The sequence below is a fragment of the Elgaria multicarinata genome, chromosome 5 (genome assembly GCF_023053635.1).
Source record: "Elgaria multicarinata webbii isolate HBS135686 ecotype San Diego chromosome 5, rElgMul1.1.pri, whole genome shotgun sequence".
NCBI classification, from domain to species: Eukaryota; Metazoa; Chordata; class Lepidosauria; order Squamata; family Anguidae; genus Elgaria; species Elgaria multicarinata.
In genome coordinates this window covers 73,008,356-73,029,722 of record NC_086175.1, presented here as the reverse complement: position 1 = coordinate 73,029,722, position 21,367 = coordinate 73,008,356, and the positions used below count along the sequence as shown (strand labels likewise).

The 21,367-nt window shown below is 46.3% G+C and overlaps 1 protein-coding gene across 1 annotated transcript in view; it reads left to right on the top strand.

Annotated features, from left to right (window-relative positions):
• Nucleotides 1-758: 758 nt before the first annotated feature.
• SIM2 (SIM bHLH transcription factor 2) overlaps nucleotides 759-21,367 on the top strand; it is a 59,982-nt gene continuing 39,373 nt past the window's right edge. Inside the window, exons 1-2 of the mRNA XM_063126636.1 lie at nucleotides 759-933; nucleotides 19,927-20,009. Coding sequence (XP_062982706.1) covers nucleotides 759-933; nucleotides 19,927-20,009 — 258 coding nt within the window. The remainder of the gene's footprint in view (nucleotides 934-19,926; nucleotides 20,010-21,367) is intronic.

The window sequence follows — 21,367 nt, the reverse complement described above, 5'->3', positions numbered from 1 at the left end:
CCACCTCACCGCCCCCCAGCGCTGCGGGACCGAGCTGAGCTGAGCTGCTCTTGCCGGTGCAGATGCGCGCGGGGCTGGCGTGACGCACGAGACAGACCGGTTTGGCCCGCAGGGGTCTAAAATAAACACAGCAAGTACACACGTGTTAAGGGTGGCGGAGGGAGCGAGAGGAACATCGGATCCTCTTCGCCTGGCTTCCGATTCGGGGGGGGGGGACTCCAGTCTCCGAGGCGGAGGAGGGCAGTCCACGGGCTTCCATGTAGCTCCTGCTGCTTCTTGGCTCCGATTTCCCAACTTGGCTGGATCAGTTCCTCTTGATCCCCCGGTGTCCCTCCCCCCCCCCGGTTTTCTTTGCCCCCGGTTTCAAGGCGGCCCTTTTCTTTTCCGTTCTTCTTTTTTTTTCCTTCTTTCTTTTTTTTGCAAGAGTGGGCGAAGGAAAGGGGGAGGGAAGAAACTCGGATTATCCCGGAGACCGACCCTCCCGCCTGCCAAAGGCAGCCCAAACCTCGGCCGCTTTAAGGATTGCATCTCCGGGCCGTGAGAGACCCACACGTCGCCCAGGCTCGCCGCCTCCTCCCCCCTCCCCCCACCCGGACTCTGCGGCCGGTTGTCGTGCCCCCCCCCCCTCGCCCCGAAGGCAGCCCCCTGCGGACGCGGAGTCAAAGTCCATGCTCGCGGCGGCCACCCACTGGGGTCTACTATGCCAGTGACACCCTCGGCGTTGCCTTGCCAGAGCCGCGAAGAAGAAGAAGAAGAAGATGAAGGAGAAGTCCAAGAACGCCGCCAAGACGCGGCGGGAGAAGGAGAACGGCGAATTCTACGAGCTGGCCAAGCTGCTGCCGCTGCCTTCGGCCATCACCTCCCAGCTGGACAAGGCGTCCATCATCCGCCTCACCACCAGCTACCTGAAGATGAGAGCCGTCTTCCCAGAAGGTGGGTGAGTCGTAGCCGGCCGCCGGCGAGCGCCTACCGAGGGCTGAGGGGGAGGGGGGCGAGAGGGGGCGGTTGGGCGGCTTTCCCTACTCCTGCAATGCCAGGCTGGATTTCAGCAGCTTCTGGACCGACCTTTGGTCTGCTTCAGCAAAGGGCCTCCCTCGTTTGACATTAAAGACCTTGGGGGACAGTGAGGCGCGCTGAGGTTGCCCCCGGAGCCACCAGCCTCCACTGGGGGCTTGGATCCTCTCCTCTCTCCCAGGCTCTCCCAGGATCAAAAACAAACAAAAAGAGGATTTGCTGCGTGTAACCTTTTTGGGAAAACGCTCTATAGTACCTCGTTCCCCAGCTAAATTATCTACCTTTCAGGCGAACCCAGGGCCATCAACGGCGTGGCGGATCGGGGCCTAAGACTGGATTCCCCGTTGCTCCCTAAGCACGCTAGTTAAAATGAAATCCCGCTGGTTTCAATACCTTCGCTCCTGGACCATTTCCTTGGCTTTACTGGGACCACTCTGGAGTTTAAAAGGCTCTGGATTGCGGCCCCAAATGATCTCGGTGGCATTTTGTTGAGTGGATTGTGTTTCTGACCTCGGGATGATCGTCCTTCCTATACCTAGCCTGTGTGCAGGAATCAGATAGGCGCTATAATCCGCAATGAATTTAACGTTAGGGTCGTCTGCCCTATTTAAATCAAAAGAAGTGTAGGAGAGTCATTGCTTTTGTCAGCGGGATGGTGAAACGCTTTTGCATGATTTGTTTTGTTTTTAAAATAGTAGCGTCCCTTCCGAAACCGTGATAATATCCCATCTGACAAGACCATGAAATGAGGTGGGGTGGGGGATTGTAAAGCCCTTGCTGTATACAACAATTACTACCCATCACAAAGAGCAGCAAAACAACCCCATTTAATTAAAACTCCACTGCCTGCCTATAGTGTAAAAACGGGAAGAAATGTGACAAGGGATTAATATGAATCAGCCATATTGAGAAGAAAGGCAAGGCGGTGTCTAAAGTTTGGGTGGGTGGGGAGAAGAGCCATGTAGCCATGATTGTAAAACAGGTTCAGAGAAGCAAATGACTGAAGATTTAGGAAGATGACTAAAAGCCACCTATTTTCCAAGACTGCGATTAAAATGTGTATAGGGAACGAGTCCCTAGTAGCAAGTCATTAAACAAAACAAAACAAAAAAAGGCCTACAGACCCAAATATTTAGCTGCGTGTCTGCACTGTATAAAAACTTGAGGAGGTTAAAAACTAGTTACCTTAGTTATAATAAATCGAAGTCGATACTATACTCCCTGGTAATAAGTTCCATACAGTTTACTTACTCCCGAGTACTGCCAATTATGTATAGAATTGCAGCCTAATGTCCTTCAACCCCAAGTTTAATCCTACTTATCTGGAGCAAACAAAGAAAAGCAACAGGCTTGCTGGTAGGTAGAGATGTTGAGGATCAACGTGAAAAGATGCCAGTCGAAATTACTTCAATACTTTTATTTGAAAACAAGATTTAATGGGTTAGATCCAGACTTTGTCGTACTTAGAATACACCACCAAAAGCAATGGACCTAAGGGAAATACTCAACAACGGGTCTCCTCGAAGCATGAATAAATTTGGATCTAACCGAATTATTTCAATGGAATTTCCTTTTAATGTGAATGTGCTTACATTGTAGACTGGACACAGATAAACCCGAGGATAATTTCGAAAACGGTTGTGCAAAACTAGAATACTGATCCTAGAGCATTAATTTTAAAGCGAGCAGATTGATTCCAATCTAATTTACTTCCAAGTAAACTATGGCTGCAGAGCTGCTATTCTAAGAAGGTTTCCTTAAAAAATACGCCCCCACTGAAATGAGATGGACCTAACTTCTAAGTAAAACGTGTTCGTGATCAAATCGAGGAGAGTGCCAATGCATAAACGTAAAAATAGCTGGCGATATAATTTGGACTTGCCATCCGCCCTTAAAACTCGATCGGTTAAGCGGATCTCCCCGATTTTCAATGAGAGTAGTTTGCCTTGAGGAATATATTTTAAAGGAAGTAAAAATGTCCTCCAGTGGTGCAGCTAGGGATGGACCTGGGGTGATGGTGGTCAAAATCTAGGGCCCTGCAACTCAAGGAGCCTTTCCCCCCCAATGACCACCCAGAGAGCTAGCCTTGGTGGGGCGGGGCAGGGGAGGCATCAGCACCCCCCTGCATAGTTTCTCCTTTTCAGACGATCCTATAGTCGAGGGACTGGGCGTGCACATGGTCACAGATGCCCATATTATTTCATTTTACTTTTAAAACAGACTATCCATTTCTCCCACAACATGGTCCTGGTCCCCAATTTAAATCTGCACAGCATCAGCGCAGCAGAAGCAAACTCCATTTTAGCCCCATAATCATGGGGGTGTTGTTGTTTAATCGAGTTCCAAATGCCCAAGGGCGAGTGGTGGGTATGGAAACGTTTCAGGATCTACACTACTGCTTATAACGGTTTATAATGGTTTTGACAACTGTTCAGGCCCAGGACACATTACATATACAGTTTTTATACCGTTTTAAAAGTGTTATATCCTGCTTGGTGTAGATTGGCTGAGGAAGGCAGATACAGTTGTAGTGAGGGGTGGGGGAGGAGAGGGGAGACGTGTTAATGGTGTGCTTCACAATTGGAGGAATACACATGGGCACCTAAAGTCCAGACCCTAAAATGGCCAAGCTGCCTCTGTCTTCCTCTCCAGCCTCCAAGTGCGGTTTCTCTCGCAACCGGATTGATGTTGCCTTTGCTTCCAGACCACACGCCGGGTCTCCCCAACCCCAGCCCAGCCGCCTGGAGCTGCGCTTTTCGGCTCGCTCACACCTCCTTCCCCGCCCCCCGCTACCCAAACGTCAGCCTTGAAATTGACAGGAGTCGCGGGGCGCTTTGCGTCTGAGCCTCCGCCGTAAACAAACGCCGCCAACCCGATTTGGCGCGGCGGGCGGCAGCCGAGAACCTCATTGGGTTGAGTTGACAGCAGCAGGAGGCAGACTGGAGGTCCCCGCCACAGCGGGCTCTTAAAAGCAGCCTCGGCACACTGCAAGCCCCAGCACAAGGCCTGGGAAACCTTTAGTTCTCCTAAAAATAAATAATTTAAAAAAAAAAACGAGAGAGAGAGATTCTCACCCACGCCTTACCCCATTCTCAAGGGCTGACAGATGGGAATCTCCCTCGATTAGTCGGACTAACTAATGATGATGTGGCCTTGATGGTAGCGCATGGCTTGGCTTATTCGCTTGAGTTATCTCTGCGTAGGTCCCCGCACAGTCTATGGCCGTTTCCTCTCGAATTAGGGAAACGGTGCCCTTCCGTTCCTTTCCTGTTCCTTTTTACAGTTCTGGTAATCGCAGAGCCTGCAAGGAAGGTTCCCCTCGATTACTGTGTTTGCACGCGTCTTGTTCGTGCCACACTCACCTGGGATACCGGATCTGGAAACCTTCGACTGCGCCTCGGGTTTGCCTAGGCTGCCTCGTTAAGTAGGGTTTCAGGCGGATTGTGTCCCTCTCTCCTCAAGGCCGAAGCCCTGTTCATATTTACTTAATAATCACACTAAAATCAAGGCGGCTTCCTTCCGTGTTAACTTGCTGAAGAATGTGCTATAAGCGCAGGCATTATTATATCCTCCTCAAAGCGTCGGGCGTCTTCCAGAGTAACCAGGGGACAGGTCCCTCTCCCGACGAGCTCACAATCTAAATGAGTGTTAAATATATGCTATCCTAACTCTAAAAACGCTTATATTGAAATTGAACAGAGATTTTACCTGCTTGCTCCTGCTTGTAGACAACTCTGGTCTAAATCGGGAGGTCTGGGGGGGGGGTGGACTGGGGGGGGTCTGCTAACTTTTCTCTTCTGTTGCTTTCATTCCGTGCCTTTGGGGTGCTGGGGGAGGGGCGCTTTCACACGTTTGCTATAGGTTGTGTATCCAATGTTAGTCTGTCCCATTCGTTTCTGTGGGTCTACTGCAAGTAGGACTAACATTGGGCGCAACCTTGTAAGGGTAACATCCACAACCTCAGTGGGAGAAAGATCTCCCTGAAGGAGCTGCTTCAGGCTGCAGACTTTCTTTGGAGTTGCCTGTTGATTGTTGAAGATGACCTGTTTCTGGGCTCCGCGCGCCAAGAAATGGCATCTGCGTTGTTGCCTTGGCTTTTCTATTTGCTTGAGTCTAGCAGTTGGAGGTTCTTACATTAGCTCAGCCCAAAGGCCGCGATATCATCCTATTTTCCGAGAAGCTGGAGGCTCAGGCACATCTGAGCAAGGGCAAAAAGCAGACCCTCCGTTCCCCAATCCTCGCCATTTTTACCTGGACAAGTCTCATTCGTTTCATGGGACGTGAAACCAACGGGACTTCCCAAAAGATTCTACAATCTTATTTGGAAGTAAATCGTCCCGCTGATTTCAGTCGAACTTGTTAGGAAGTAAGACTGCAATCCTTACTCGCCCGGTGGGAGTAAATCCCACTGAAGTCAATGGGGCTTATTTCTAAGTAGATGTAGGATTCCACTGTAAATGTATTTAAAGATCGCAGCCACATATTGCGGATTAAAGGCTCTGAAATAAATGCAGACACTTGTGTTGTAAGGGCACAGCTTGGATTGCTCACGTCAGTCACAAATTAACATTTTTAAAAAGTACATAACCCCGTCCTTGTGACATTCTTTAATTACTCTGACAGGGAATCTGACTAGATAATTACAGAGGGTGAAAGGATAACTAATCCCAGTTAAAGCTGCAATCTTAAACACAACTACCTGGAATTAAGTCTCGTTTAACTCAGTGGTGCTTACTTCTGAGTAAACATCCTTAGGATTGCTCACTACAGAAGTTGCAAGTTACCCCTTGCACCCTCTATAGTGAGTTTGAATAGGTTCTCTTGGTCATCAGTGGTCCAGTCTTTGTCTCACTGATATGAGGCCAGGGATGGTACCTCCGGATCAGCACCTCACCCCATTGACTTTGCTGGGTAACTGCAGTTGTAAAACCCACCAGGATATGGCCCTTGTTACTGTGAAGACTCCACTCTGTTGAGAGTAACATGCAGCACATGTTTACTCACAAGCAAGCCCCAATGAGTTTAATGGAGGTTACTCTAAGGGAAGTGTGTAAATAAGATCGCAGCCTTAATATAAGTGTGATTGCCGGCTTCCGCTCTCGGAAGTCTAAAACGAGCGGCTAAATTTACTTAAGATACCTGAACAATAACCTCCGTTCCTGCCCCCTTGAAAATATGCATTTTGAGTTGTTTATTTTAAGTCAGAGGAAGTAGTAACCGGACGTGCAATTGTGGGGCCCTTCCTAATATCTTGCGGCAGCTCGTCTAAGAAAAATGAAATTATGTTGGTTAATATATGGACAGATTAAACGCTTCTTTTGCAGATGTAATCAAGACCCGTGAAGTCGCAATGTTAGGCAGTTTAGGGCTGGATCCACCAACATGCTTAGCGCAGACGCATTGAACTGGGACAAGTTAGTCTGATTTTAGTAGCTCTACTCCATTGGGGCTTCTCAGTGTGCTGTTAAACTCCGATCCTCATACTGCACATTCTGCCTTTGACAGAGTTCGTTGATGCTACTCTGGAGTAAGTGGTTTGAGGATAGCAATTTAAGTTTGGGACTTCCTCCCAAAGAAGTGTGTATTGCAGTGTTAATCCCGTGGACTGTAAATCTCTAAGTACCCAAAAAAAGGGGGGTGTCTCTGTGTATTTGTGCTTGTGTGTTTGGGGCTGCGGCGGGGGGGGGGAATCTTAGCTGCAGCAAAAGGCTTGAAAATATATAGGCAGAATGTAACTCTAATTAAGACTCAGCGGAAAGAACAGGTCTGCTGACCTTACAAAAGACAACTAACAATGCAATATGAAGATATAAATCATACTAGCGAGTAAATCCCTCTGAATCCCGTGGAACTAACTTCCCAGTAAACATGTGCAGGATCAGGCTGCACAATGTTTGCTTTCTGCATTATTTCATAAAATAAATAATTTTATGAGAGAGAGGAAGCTTCCGGTTTAGGATCACATGGATCCATTATAGCTCTGTCTCTGTGCCCCAACATTATACTTCCTTGAAGGGGCAAACCTATCCCACTTGGCTGGGAATTACTTCGGAGTAAACATGCCTAGAATTGCATGATGGAGCCATGGGGTGGGGTGGGGGGGCAGAATGCCCTAAGGCAGAATGTTTCTATACAAGCAAGGAGTTCATTTATAGAACAATCCTGGCCATGTTTAATCAGAAGTAAGTCCCGCTGAGTTCAATGGGGTTTAGACCCAGGTAAGTGTGCATAGGATTGCGGCCTCCCGGTTTGAAAGCTTGAATTTAGCAGGTTGTGAAACCTTCCCCCGCCCCGTCCCCCGACATGTTTTTTTGAGGGGTAGGAACAGGATCCTGAAATCCTGGGAGGTAAACCGTTTATGACCCTACTTATAAATTTTTGACTGAAAACATTCTTTGGAACTATATTCATATCTATTAATTCTACCCTTTTGTAGTATTGCGAGGCGTTAAGAGGGGAATTCTTCCGACCTTCGTTTTCAGTCCTTCCTCCCCAAATTGCGGGTTGTCTGAGTACCCTGAAACTTCCGGGCATGGATTTGCTCCTTTTGCTACTACGATCGCTGATGCTCCTTCCTCTCCCCAGAATCCGCTTGCAGACCAGGAGCTAATCATTGCAAGGGGTTGCTCTCGAGGGCGCAACGAGTAACTTAAAATCGTTCGGGGGCAGAATGGGGAGGGGTTGTAACTTCGGCTGAGTTTGCCATTCTCAAACACAATTTGAGACACGACTCGTCGGGCTTCTGCCTGGGTTTCACACTTCAGGGCTCCGGAAACTTTTCCTCTTCCCCTCCCGGTCCTCTGCGGTGGAAGGATTTCCACCCCGTTCTTTCTAGAGCTGAAACTGAACAGGCGTTTTAATGTGTTGACTTCGATTAGGAATCCAAATGAACAACCTCTTTTTCGTGACCTTCTCAAGGAAAATTAAAATAATAATAATAATAATAATAATAATAATAATAATAATAATAGTAATGCCATGATTTTGCATTTTGTAAGTGAGAAATGCAAAAGCAACTACGTCTAGAATAATAATTTAGATTTGCCCATGTGTCCAAATTAAGCCAGGCGCTAAAGGCTGGTCTTACTCTCCATTTTTTTCTTTCTTTTTTAAAAAGTAAACTCAAATTTAGAGTTTTCAAATATATCTGCCGCGCTTCCCTCTCTCTTTCCGCTGATTGGGTTGATGAGACCTTTGCGGCCCCGCCTGAGCTAGAGCGAGGAGAGGAGAGGCGTCGGCGGAGGAGCTGGGAAAGCGTAGCGCCAGCAGTAGCAGAAGAAAACGCTTTGAGGCGCACGATCCACGCCGGCTTTCCCTTCCCCGAATCCCGAGCCTACAGAAAACAGGTGGGCCTTGAGGCCGCAGCCATCGGCAGAAATGATCAAGGGAGTCTCGACCCCTGGAAGGCCCCGGGTCTTGCTTCTCAGTCAACGCGTTTACCAGTGGGCCCTTGGCGTACTTCGCCTCCGGGTGCCAATCCGCACCTCAGCCCTCCTCCTTCAATTACACAGCTTTGAGGATCAGGTCGAGAGGACGTTTAGCAGATGTCGACGGGGTTTCTAAACTGGCCCCAATGAGCTCCCCCCACACCCTCTCTGCCACTGCCCACCACCACCCCCACCCCCAGCCCTGCTTGAGAATTCCCAGCTGGTCCCCAGGAGCAAAAAGTCAAAGCTGGGGCTCTGTGGAAAACTTGCAAAGATCTAATCTGCGGGGATAAAATATCGCGCCCGGTTCTATCCCTTCGGCCTCCCTGTTCCCCCCCCCCTCCCGCCCCATTCTTGCCCCTGCGGTTTTGCTGTGACCTTCATGATGCATGAATTTAAAGTCCAGGCAGGAGGCAGCGACCTGCATTAGATCCAGGCTCTGTAACATCATCCGCTGCTGTGTTTTGATTTTTTGCCAAGCTGTTTATTGCTGTAGAACAAAAATACAGAACGGCTTCTGCCCTCCCCACCACTGCCTTCGCCCCCTCCTCCTCTTCCTCTTCTTGGCTGTTGATTTTCTTCTTCTTTTTTCCACCACGGAATAAACAGAAAAGGAGAGAAAGAGAAAAACACATTCTAGAACTGCAGCGCTCCCGTCCCAAAGGTTGTGACACTACAGTTAATCTGTGACTCGCGTAGCGTTGAAAATGGACTTTAAAAACGATTAGAAGTAATGATTAAACCAAAAAGGGAGGCGAGCTGCTTAATGAATGACTTTAAACAAAAAAACCAACAAACAAAAAAAACCTGGCCAACACCCACTGTTGCCTTAATTGTGGAAAGAAAGACAGAATCTGGAGAAATATTATCCACTTAGAAATCTGTGTAGCTTTCCAACGCAAAAGCTGCAGCGTAACCTGCGATGGTACAGCTCAAAACCAAGACACTGTAGTTATAGTTTCTTCCTCTAACTGTACTTTCACCCTTGTCTTATTGGCAATTTACTAGGGGAAATAGATGGGCAATGCTCACAGTTCTTCCCTAAACCCTGAGCAATGGAAATTACTTCCAGAGATCTTAGGACGGGGTATCGAGATAGGAGGCTGGACACACAACTCGGTTAAGCCAGAGGACTGGAATAAAGGCTATTTGCTAAATAAATAATATTTAGACGTTTTGTGCAATCCTGAATACAATTTCATAATAATCACTATTTGAAAAGCAAACCAACAAAACAACCCATACGATTTGATCCCAAACGGAATCAACATATTTCGGATCCTGAATCTAGTTCGATTTAGGGAACTAGATTGATCCAACTGATGAATCAATGAAACATGCTTCATTTATATATTACGTTATGATATTCATATTGCACTTTCCTGGCTTTCACGATGAGGAGCCTCACAGCCCAGCACCAGAATCCTAAATTCCTGTGATGCAATTTTGTATGGCTTAAGTCAAAGCAGGGAAGCTTAATTTTCTTGTGCATCGCAACCTGCCAGTAAAATCCAGGAAGTTTATATATTCTCTCTCTCACACACACTCAACCTATTCTTCTGCGTGCAATTAGAATTACTAATTCGGGTCTTGACGTTGATTTTATAATGAATACTGCATGATTAATTACATCACTTTGTTTAGTGATTCATAATTTCTTAATCAGATGAAAGCAGTAAACCTAAAATTATATATTAGGCCATAGTATACTAACTAGCAAGTAAGTCCAGTTGAATTCCCACAGGATTTACTTGTGGGTAAACATGTTTAAGATTGCGCTCCAATTTTGCAGTCTGAAGGCTGTAATCCTATACCCGCTTACCTGAGAGTGAGCCCCATTGAGTTCAATAGGATTTACTTCTGAGTGAACGTGAGTAGGTTTATGCTGAAAGGATGCCTATATACACGTACCAGGGAGTAATGGGTCTTCTCAGCAGACAAGCGAAAGCGTGCACTGTCAATATACAATATGTATGAAAGTAAATCCCAATGAACACATTGGGGCTTACTTACAAATAAGTAATGATTATTCTACAATAATTTTCACCATTTTTTTAATTAGATATTTCACACAGCAGAGAAGATTTTGTTGTGCATTAGTGTGTTTGGGGGACTTATGCTGGGCTTGAAGTGCAATCCTGTGTATAATCCACTCAGAAGTAAAACCCTTTTGAGTTCAAACTTACTATGGGTATAGGACTGCAGCCTTAATTTTAACCGGGGCTTAGCCGGGAGATCTATTTTTAGTTAGGTCGTAATAAAGAGAAGGGTGCCTCTGAGCCTGTGTAGAGTACTATCTCCTCCCTACTGAGCAACTGCTACCAGCTCCTACTCATCTGAGAGGGGTGCAGACAGACAGGTTTATCATACCTGACACAGTATTTTAGAATCTGAGTACCGGTTACTTTGAGGAAAGCGTACATAAAATAGCAGGGTTCAAATCCAACCAAACTCTACCTAAAATCGAGTTACCTCTTTTGTTTAAAACCAAGCATGCCCTAATTATTCGGGCGAAAAGGGGAAAGTTACAGCTGCTTAGTCCTTGGTTGTCGGGCTGCTGGACAAGGCCCAGAAGAAGGAAGGCAATAATAATAATAATAATAATAATAATAATAATAATAATAATAATAATAATAATAATAATAATAAATTAAGTAGGTCTAGTAAAGCCTAGAAAAGATGTTTAGGACTTGGACTCTTCAGGGAACGAGGAAGCATGCTATTCTGGCTTGCAACCCTAAGGATGCCCTTAATGCTGAGATTTATCCTAAAAGATTGCCATCCTAAACGCCCAATGCTCTCTTGAAAGTAGATTGCCTTTTCCCCCCTGGCAGAACTTGTGCGCCTGTGCATGGCAGGCAGAAGTGCAAAGGGTGAAGCGTTTCCTATCCTTCCATGCCACTGCTAAAGGTGTAACAGAAAAACACCACCACCACCACTACCAGAAAGCTGGGGGTAACCCTAACTGAAATATGCAGTAAGCCGTGCTTAGGATCAAGTGGCACTAATAATATCTGCAGTTTTCCGTCGGACTTAATTCACCGTGGGTGATACGTAAGTGAGAAAGGCGCTCGGTTTCTCCCCTCCCCGCCCCCCAACACCCAGCTGCTTTGCGCTCCTGTTTCTCCGGCCATCTTGGATCCCTTGAAGGGCCGCCGCGAGCCACGGGAGGGCAGGAGACGTCTGGTGCGACCAGAGGGGCGTGGGGGGGGGTGCAGCTCGTAAGCGGAGCCCTCGCAGTTCCAGGCCAAGGGTTCCAGACTTCCTGGGCCGTCTCCAACGCCAGACTTCCGAACAGTCTAGCTACTGGGGCTTCTTCGCACCCTGCTCGCAGGGCCGGTGCCAGACTATTTTGCGCCCTAGGCAAGGTGAGCTACTTTCACACACACCCTCCCCTCAAAAATGCCAACTTTGATTTTTAAGAACATATGTTTCCTGGAAAAAATAAGAAGCACAAAACTTGAAACTACTAAATTTATTTTAAAGTGCAACAAATACATGATGCCATTTATAGCAAATAAATTGGAAAGGAACGTCTATGGGTCTAAAATGCATTATTTAATAGGAATATCACCTCCAAATCATCCCCCTCAACTCACACACGTGCACGCACACACTCAGCATCACTCACTCAAAACAAACACACGCATGAACACATGCATTCACTCAAAGACCCCATGCACCCCATTCACCCATACATTCTCTCTCTCTTCCCGGTATGTTCTGGAAGTCTGAACGTGGAGCTGCCCCACCCCTACCCCTACCCCAGCGTCCCTGGCTTTGCTTTGGCTGGGCGTGCACGGGCGCCATCTCACCCACCCAGGCCCAGCTGAATCCTCGGTCCGGCTGGCTCACAGCCAAGGCGCATGAGTGCTGTGCTGTACGTGAGTGCTGCGCTGTGCCCGGCACCCCTCTTAGTGGCCTCTATGGTAGCACCGGCCCTGCCTGCTCGGCTCTGTCTTTTGACAGTGGAACCTAACTCTGCCCATCACCATCACCACGTGACTCCAAGCAAAAAGACACAAAATGGGAGCAGGTTGGGAAATGTCAAGCCACCGTGTGTGTATTTATTTATAAACGCGCGGTCCCTCGGCGAACAGGCGGTAATCAGTGGGCTGAGCCGGGCGGCGCGGAGCAATGCCTGCGCGCGTTTTTAAAGGGCAGGGAGACGTTTCTTTCTCTACTCTTGCTACCGCTTGTTCTCGCCACCCATCCTCCAAACAGTCCTAAGCGAGAGGAAGAGAGACAGACGCTCACGAATTTGGCGGCCGCTGGTTTTTGTGCGCTTGACGGGCCATGGGAAGGTGCGTAGTGCCTCTTTAGCCCTTGTCACGGTAGCAGCCCGGTCGAAGAGGACTGATTACTCGCCCAGGAGGGAATAAAGCCGCTTCTAAGATGGCGCCTGGCACTTTCAGAAGTACTAGCATTAGCATGTTTGAAATTAAAAGTCTGCTGACCGATTAATCGGGCATCATTTTAATCAATACAAGGTTTCAGTGCATTCATCGACCACGCGTCACCGTCTATAAACTACGCAGGTGACAAGGGATGCTGCTTAGGATGGCTTAAAGTAGATTGGGAACTACTTAACACGCTTATGGGATTCATAATCATCACCTGGGATTTCCCACATTCTCAGGTGCGTTGGCTATGAAACGTTGAAACGGAAGAGATGGTTATTTGAGGAAATGAATCTGGACCAATCCTAACCGTGTTGCTGGCAATATACTTCCAGGACTAGAAGAATGGCCCTTCTCTTCAGTCCCCTCCTTACTTTCCCACAAAACATCCTCCCGCCCTCCCCATTTTATTGATTTAAGTCAAGGGTTTACTCTAGTGAAAGACAGACAGAATCCGTTTGACTATATTTGCCACTTCGCCTAAATTTCTGGACAGATGGTTCTGACTAGTTCTTTTCTAAATAGCACCCAGTATCGTCCTGCAGAGTTCAATATACATGCAGTCTGGGATAGAGGTGCTCACCGAACGGGAAGCTCCGGGAGAAGGAAGGAACCCAGAGCAGCCAGTGAAATGATGACAGCAGCAGATACTCTGCCAATTGGCTGTTGCGGGTTTGGATCTCACCCGGGCAGTAAAGCTGCCTAAGCAGTACTACTCCAAGCTGCAGATGGGGGCTTCCCCTGAACATAGAAAGCTAGATGTCCGGGGGAAGGGCTCTAGCCAAACCTCCTTCTTGGCAGGCTGCTTCTCCCCACCCCCTTTTCCAGCCTAATCGGAACCACGAGACGAATCCTGTGGTTTGGGACAACAGTATTCTTTCGAGGCTCGCTTCCCTCCGACTCAACGCCCCCCCCCCCGCCGTGAAAATAAACGAGTGGTTCCAAACAGCTGCTATAAAAGAAGCCTTTTCGTGCGATGTTTACCGGAGAGACAGACCCAGCTCTTTAGTTCCTGCCTAAATACACATTTACCTGTGAGGAAACCGAGCAGTTGGGGGATTCTCTCATAATCTCCCTCCAGCAAATAATCTCTAGTTTAATAACTCAGAAAAGGTATTTATATTCGGGGGTTGCTTTTGGTGGGGTGTTTGTTTTTTGCCCCGGAGGGAAGAAAGCTCCTGACACCAAAGTGTTTAAGAATTTTAAGCAGGGCGTGTGTAGACCTGTAGCCTGTCGCTTGTTGATGGACTATAACTGACCACTGGCTATGCTGGCGGGGGCTGATGGGAGCTGGAGTCCAATGGGATCTGAAAGGCCATAGGTTCACCACTCCTGCTTTAAAAGAGATCCGGAGTCTTGAGTAGGTGAATAAAAAGTAAGCAGATAGACCTGTAGTATATTACCTAAAACCAAATGGCGCCAGTATCAAGATGCGCACTTCAGCACTGTATTAAGAAGGGCTACACTGGATCCTAAGGACTTCTCTGTTATTTGTTTGATGTATTGTTTAGATTTGTATACCGCCCTATCTCGAAGGCTCAAGGAGGCTTAAGAGCAATTTCTCTGTATGTGCGCGGGGCTATGATCCTCGAAGGACACACACGCCACGTACAAAGTCTCAGGTGGAAAGTGGAACAGGGAGAAATACAGACTTGAAACAAAACAAAACCCTGAACTCAAAACAAAAATCTTCCCACCCACACGTGGAGAATGTATAGGTGCTTCTGGAAATAGGAGAAAGGAGAAACTCCCCTCTGATCTTGAGTGAATTTTCAAGTCAATTTAATCTAAACAAACCGGCTCTTCTAAGTAAAGTACTTTAGATCGCGGGATGTCAATCCTGTTCCTCATTATGGGGAAGTCTCAGACATGCACCCAGTGGCTGTCATTTTTAAATTGAGGCTGCGCTCCTGCACACATTTATTCGGGAGTAAGGCCAATTGAACTCAACAGGATTTTCTTCTGAGTAGACATGCCGAGGAAGGAAATCGACAGTTCTTTGGTGTGTTCTTCAATATTTTCCCACCCGGAAGGAGACAGCATTTTCTGCGGAGAAAATCCCAAAAGGTGTGCGGAAATGGAATTTGTAACCTCTTGAAAAGGCTTTGTGATCAGGAGCAGAGGCGGATAAATCTATATTCTGTTTCTTAGGAAATGCAAGGACAGCTTTATAGTTTCGTCAAAGTATAGCCGGGTTCAGCTTGATACTAAAAGATTTGCCTGTACAGAAAGGCTAAATAGGGTTGTGACATCGCCTTTACTGAAGCCCAGACGGCACTCAATCAGATAAAAGGTGCTTCTGGACGTATTGATGGATTAATATCAGAATGTGATGGGGGGAGAATAAAGCAAAAGACACGCAAACAGTAAAAGCGAGCTCAGCCACCTTCTTGTCAGTCAACAGACGTTCAATATAAAACGATGAATTTCTCTCTTTACTGCCTCCCTTGCTTGGCAACGCTCAAGCTCGATCTAAAGTCGAGTCGGTGGAGAAGGGCTCTGATTTATTTCGATCAGAACTTTTCCCGAGCTCAGTTTTATTTACTTTAAAACAAATGAATGAATGTGAGGCTCTTCATTTCTGTTGGATGAATTGTTCGAGATACAAAAGGAAAGTCTTCTCTCTCCCCCCTCCCTCCTATTTCCATTGCACGCAGCTCTCTTATTACCGGAAAAAGTGGAAGGGACACAAACTACTCATGGGTCTGCATCAGCTTGTTTCATTAGCAGGCACGGCGGGGCCATAGAGGATGCCGGTGCCAAATCGCGCTTGCGTGTGTGGTGCAGGCACTGAAAATCCAAGGAACAAGGGTTGGCTCATCTGCTCTAAACAATAGACAGGCGAGCCACATCGAATCTCTAAGTGTCCGGATTAGGGCTTGTTCTTAACGTCAGGAAGACTGCAATACAAAACTGTTAAAGTCAAGTCAGTATAAGATTAACTTCAGAAGAATAATCAGATTTCTGTCGGTTTAGAAGCCGTGATTTGAGATCCAACTCATTTCTTCTAATGGTTTAAATAGTTTTGGGCCATGTCTACACCAGCCCTATATCCCAAGATCGTCCCAGGTTCATTGCTGTGCATCCAAATGCCACACAGGGGGATCCCAGGAGCAGGCAGGGATGATCCCTCCATTTTTCTGGGATAACCCTTAGGTGTAGAAAGGGCCTTGGATGCTAATACTCCTCAGAAGTAAATACCATTGAGGTCATACTAGGATATACTTCTAGAGAAGTATGGGCTTATCTACACCAAGCAGGATATTCCACTATGAAAGAAGAATGAAAGCAGTATATACAAGGCAGGAGCCACACTACTGCTTTATAGCAGTATTGAAGTGCACTGGCAACTGTTTGGGACCGTGACACATACCATATACCACTTTCATAGTGTTATATCCTGCTTGGTGTAGATGCGTCATGGGCCTCAACAGCTGTCAGTGCACTTTAGTACCACTATAAAGCAGTAGAGTAAATCCTGCAGTGCACTTCAATACCGCTATAGTGTGGCTCCTGCCTTTTATATACCGCTTTCATAGTGGAATATATTGCTTGGTGTAGATGAGCCCCAAGTTTCAGGGGGGGTGGGGATGAACTGGTAGAGTGCCTCCAGCCTGGATTCTGGGCATGTCAGGGTGGCTTGCATTTTTTGCAGGGAATTCACCGTCAGATGTATTCATTTTCAGCTTAGTTTCCTAGTCCATGAGCAGCTAGGCTCGAAATGCCTCAAACATTGGATCCCTCAAAGGAAACAGGTGCAGCAGGAAAAGACTTGGTGCACTTCACTTTTCCCATCCGTACAAGCAACAATTTTTTTTAAAAAAATAAAATCTAGTGAGCAAGAGGAGGAGGAAAGTTTTTTCTGGACCACCAGAAAGAATGTGCGACTTAGTTTCACTAATAGATGGCAGGGCCTTTGCCATCTATTCACTGTGACTGGTGGCAGGGTTGGCCCTCCTGTCTCCAGAAGAGGAAAGAACAGATATGACTCAGAGAGTGACAAGGAAGGGAGGGAGAGACAGTGATGGGCTCTCACGGCTGTGCGCTTTGCATTTTGGGAGTCACATGGGATTCACATGAAATGAGCACAGCTAGGAGAGGCTTTCCTTTCCACTGGCTTGAGAGCTCAAGGCAAGGTGGGGCTTTCCTGGTCTTGATTACTGACTGTGGATTTGTTAGTACCACTACACGAATACCCTTCAGCCAGTCTATTACAGTCACCTTGATTAAACTTGTGGGTTCCACACACCTACTCTTTCTTAATATGCTTTGGCCACATGTGCAAGCTCACACTCTCACGCCATCAGCGTTAATTAATCTGGAATAATTATCTGGCAGGCTTGGGATCCACACACAAAGGTGGATTAAAATTCCCACATCTCCCACAAGCATTCAGTGAAAGGGCAGGAATAAAAAATCCAGACCCTGAGTGTGAGTTCAACTGGGAGGTTAAAATGGGGATAAGGGTACTTAAACTGAGTACCATAGAAGAGCAAAGAGGGAATTGTGTTTGCATGGCTTGTAAACAAGGTAGGAAACAGATGGTGGTCGTTACTCTGCAATAACTTAATCCTAGTTAAAATGGTAGATTTTGTGTAAACTCTCCTCACTCCCAGTAAGGAAGAGGAATAACTTTCTGCTGCCTCTATGTTAGAGTTAACAGGACAAACTATGCCTTTCTCGGAGCGTTAGGCCATAGAGGTCATAATTACGCCCTTCTGCTATGAAGCTTTTGTCCCTCATCATCCAAACGTACTGTCCAACACTTACGGACAGAGGAAAGGTGTACCCGTTCTACCTAAGTGAACAGGCACAAAATCTTTTTGAGTGACTCCACAAGGATTTTTGTTTCAAGTGCCAGCAAGTTGTTATACTCTTTATCCCAAGCACACGATGTCACATCTAGATGTTTCAGTTTTGTACATATTATATCTGTCTCTCTGAATATAAAAACAAGGATTGTATCCAATCTTAGAATGCTTCATTTCAGTAGGTCTATTCTAAATAGAATTAACTGAAGACATTTCTAAACACACAGGCCTTAGCTAGATCTAAGGTTTATCCCGGGATCGTCCTGGGGTCATCCCTGTTCATGTAAATGACACACAGGGGATCCCGGGAGCAGGCAGGGGTGACCCCGGGACGATCCCAGGATAAACCTTAGGTCTAGCTAAGGCCACAGTAGCAAAATTGTGAGAATCAAGTTATACTGACAATCTTGCGCCAGCCGCTAGGAATAGTTGCATATAAGCTATAGCCAATTCATTATAACACCAATGACGTGGGTCAGGTAAGGTGTTCAGAGGAGAGGGATATTAAGGAAGTATTGAGACTTCCAGGTATCTCTTGCGTTGCTTTCAAATCCGATTAACACTGCAATCCTATATATGCCTATGCAGAAGTAAGTTCCATTGAGTTCAATGGGGCTTACTTCCAGGTAAGTGGGTATACAATTGCAGCCTAAGAGAAATTTAGGCCTGGGTGGATTAGTTTTTTCAAGCACTATCAACCAAGCACTCATGCAGATTTTCCTTTCTTGTGACAAAAATGTCCATAATAAAGAATCGGGTGGGGTTGGGGGACAAGGACAAAGAGGGGCATAGGTATAACCAAATTGCCATTTTAGGGGCTAGGGTTTCTAGGGTCAAAATGGTATTATTGGAACTCATTTTAGAACTGAAGCGGTGTCCCAGAGGGTGGCTTCCAGAAAGGATAGTGAGACCTCTATAAAAACATGACCTCCCTTTAAAGTAAAGCAGTTTGGGTGTTCCTTATTCAGACAACATAGCGTGTCAGTCACAATTTCGAAGGACAAGAGAAAGGGACAAGAAAAAGGATAATGTGAGCGCTATGGCATTGTGGACGCAATCCTTCCTATCCATGTTTAGACAGAAAAAGTCGTTTATCTCTCTGCATTCCCCAGCCAGCCATGTTCAAGTATCATGTTGGGTGGGGAATGCTTGGAGTTGTAGGACTTTTTTCTGTCTAAACATGCATAGGTTTGCACCTTGTGGTACCTTCAAAGGTTAAAGGATTTCCTTATCTCTACAGGAGGCGGCTAGCTACCCTATTTGTAACCTTTAGACCCGCTTTAAACACAAACGTTGCAGTTTTTCCTACGACCTCATCACCCCATACTATTTCGGTGATATCTGGACAATGTTTGAGATTTTAATAGGCCATATTTATTAAGATTATATTTGAGTGGGATTCGAGTTCAGCAGTATACCGAGACCAAGCCTGCCCTTAATCGACAAGTACTTCCTGAGAAGCGATCCGTTGCGGGGAAGGTACTTCCTGAGGGAGAAAGGGGGGGTGGGGAATTTGGTGTGGCAACAGAACTTCTCCCTCGGAGCAGAAAAGGCGGGAAAGTCTGGAAACGGGTTTCTTTATATCGATACCATAAACCTGGCGAATAATTTCTTTTCTCCCAAAATCGGGAAGTTCTATTGGGGAGAGAGAGAAAGAGAGAGAGAGAGAAGTAGGGGGGAAGGGCTGATGCATTTGTAAAAGAGGTTAGGGGCTGAATCCGGTAATGCTGCAGCTGCAGCAGTTGGGAGTGAAGGGACCAAAAGTTCGCGCTCTATAAGGCAACAGCTTGATTGCCTTTGCCTCAACAACACCGAAGAGGTCTCCACGCGCAAGGGCTTTTGGGCCCTTGGAGTCCTCGGGAACGTGAAAACACACGCACCAAACTCCTCTGAAGGCGCCTTTGGCGAGGTCGCCCCCCCCCCCCCGGGCAATTTCAGGGAGGCTTATGTGACTTTGTGTGGGATTTTCTCCTGAAATGGCAATTGAACCCCAAGGAACATGTGGGACCAGCCAGGCTCTTTTGCGACGTGGCGGGTTTCAACCAGTCCTGAACCTAAACACGAATGCCATGGAGCTGATTTTCCTGAGGGAAAGACCACCTAACTCGCCGAGACGCAGCCCCGGGGAGCGAAGGGCACAGGCAGGGCAGAGAGGCCCCGCGGCCCTCCCTAGCAAAGCCTAGGCAGCGCAGAGGAAGAGGCCAATTCCTATCGGCCCATTATTTCAGATATTGTCGTCTGTGCATTAACTGAGGTTTCTCGGTTCCTTTCCAGGTTTGGGAGATGCTTGGGGGCAGCCGAGCAGACTAGGCCCCTTGGATAATGTCGCGAAAGAGCTGGGCTCGCATTTGCTTCAGGTAGAGTCTTTGCGATGCGTGCTGCTTGTTTTTGTTTTGTTTTTTGTTTTCAGGAGAAGTTTGTTAATCCCCACTGAATCCCCTCCGACATTCGCTGCCTGTGGAGGGAGCCACATTTACTTTCCAAAGGCGAAAGGCAAAGAGACCTGGTTGGATTCAGACTTAAACCATACTTCGAGAGTCAGACCCATTGAAGTAAACGAGAACTAATTTAATCATGACTAATTTCAGCCCTATTGAAATCAATGGGTATGAACTAAGTCTGGAATTAATCCAAGGACAACATGGCTTTGTGCATGTTGTTGTTGTTGTTGTTATTATATTTATTTATATAGCACCATTAGTGTACATGGTGCTGTACAGAGTAAAACAATAAAATAGCAAAACCCTGCCGCATAGGCTTACATTCTAAGTGCACATAATAGTTAAGTACTCAGCTGATAACACTATTGTAATTAAATCAGGATATAAAATAAATTGATAGATGCCACTCCCTCCTCCTGTTATCAGTCCATTTTTATGGGCAAATTGTGGTTTATCATCTGCATTTATTAATGGCAGTACAGAATCGGGGTAGCCATGAATGAGTTAATGCAGACTAAAAGAGTGTAATGAACTTGTGTATGCAGCACAACCGCATAAATAGGCAAGAAATCTTAGTTTACAATAGTAAATGAAAATACAGGCGATGTACATTTGTTGCTGCAGCCTTTGGTTAATAGCAGAGGCTCTACGTCTATCTGTACAGTTCTCTGGATTGCTCAGTTGGGAAAACCTTTAAGAATGAATAGCTCCTGTAGTGGGAGGAGAACATCTGGATTAGATTTCACATTGATGTTAGCACCTGAAAACACAATTGTTCAAAATCTGGTTGATCTGCTTTGGAATTCAATTGCTCCCCATTTCGTGAGTCCCTATGCAGCAAAAGGTTTAGATATGTATGTGCCCCAGTTTCACAAAAGTTTTTTACCTAGTAAGCCTCCCCCTTCACCTTTCCTCCAGATTTAAAAGATATAATAATTGTATAATGTGCATTCTGAAAGACTGATGTTCAGTAGCATAGCCTGACGTTTTTAAAAGTCCACTAGATTAGAAATAAGAGTTGATTAAACTGGAAAATAAACTAATAAATAAATTGTTTTTCAGAATTCTAGTAAGCTATCCCATAACCACACTTGTCACCTCAGGGCACAGATAGCTCTTGCAATATCTGTTAGGGTTCAGAATTTTCTTTTCCTTGAAAAGAAATCACATTCAACTGCATGTCATTAATTGCTAGCAGATCAATATTTGCAGGGTCATCTAAAATATTTGTAACTGAAACAAACAACATTGTATGATAATGGTTCACAATCCAA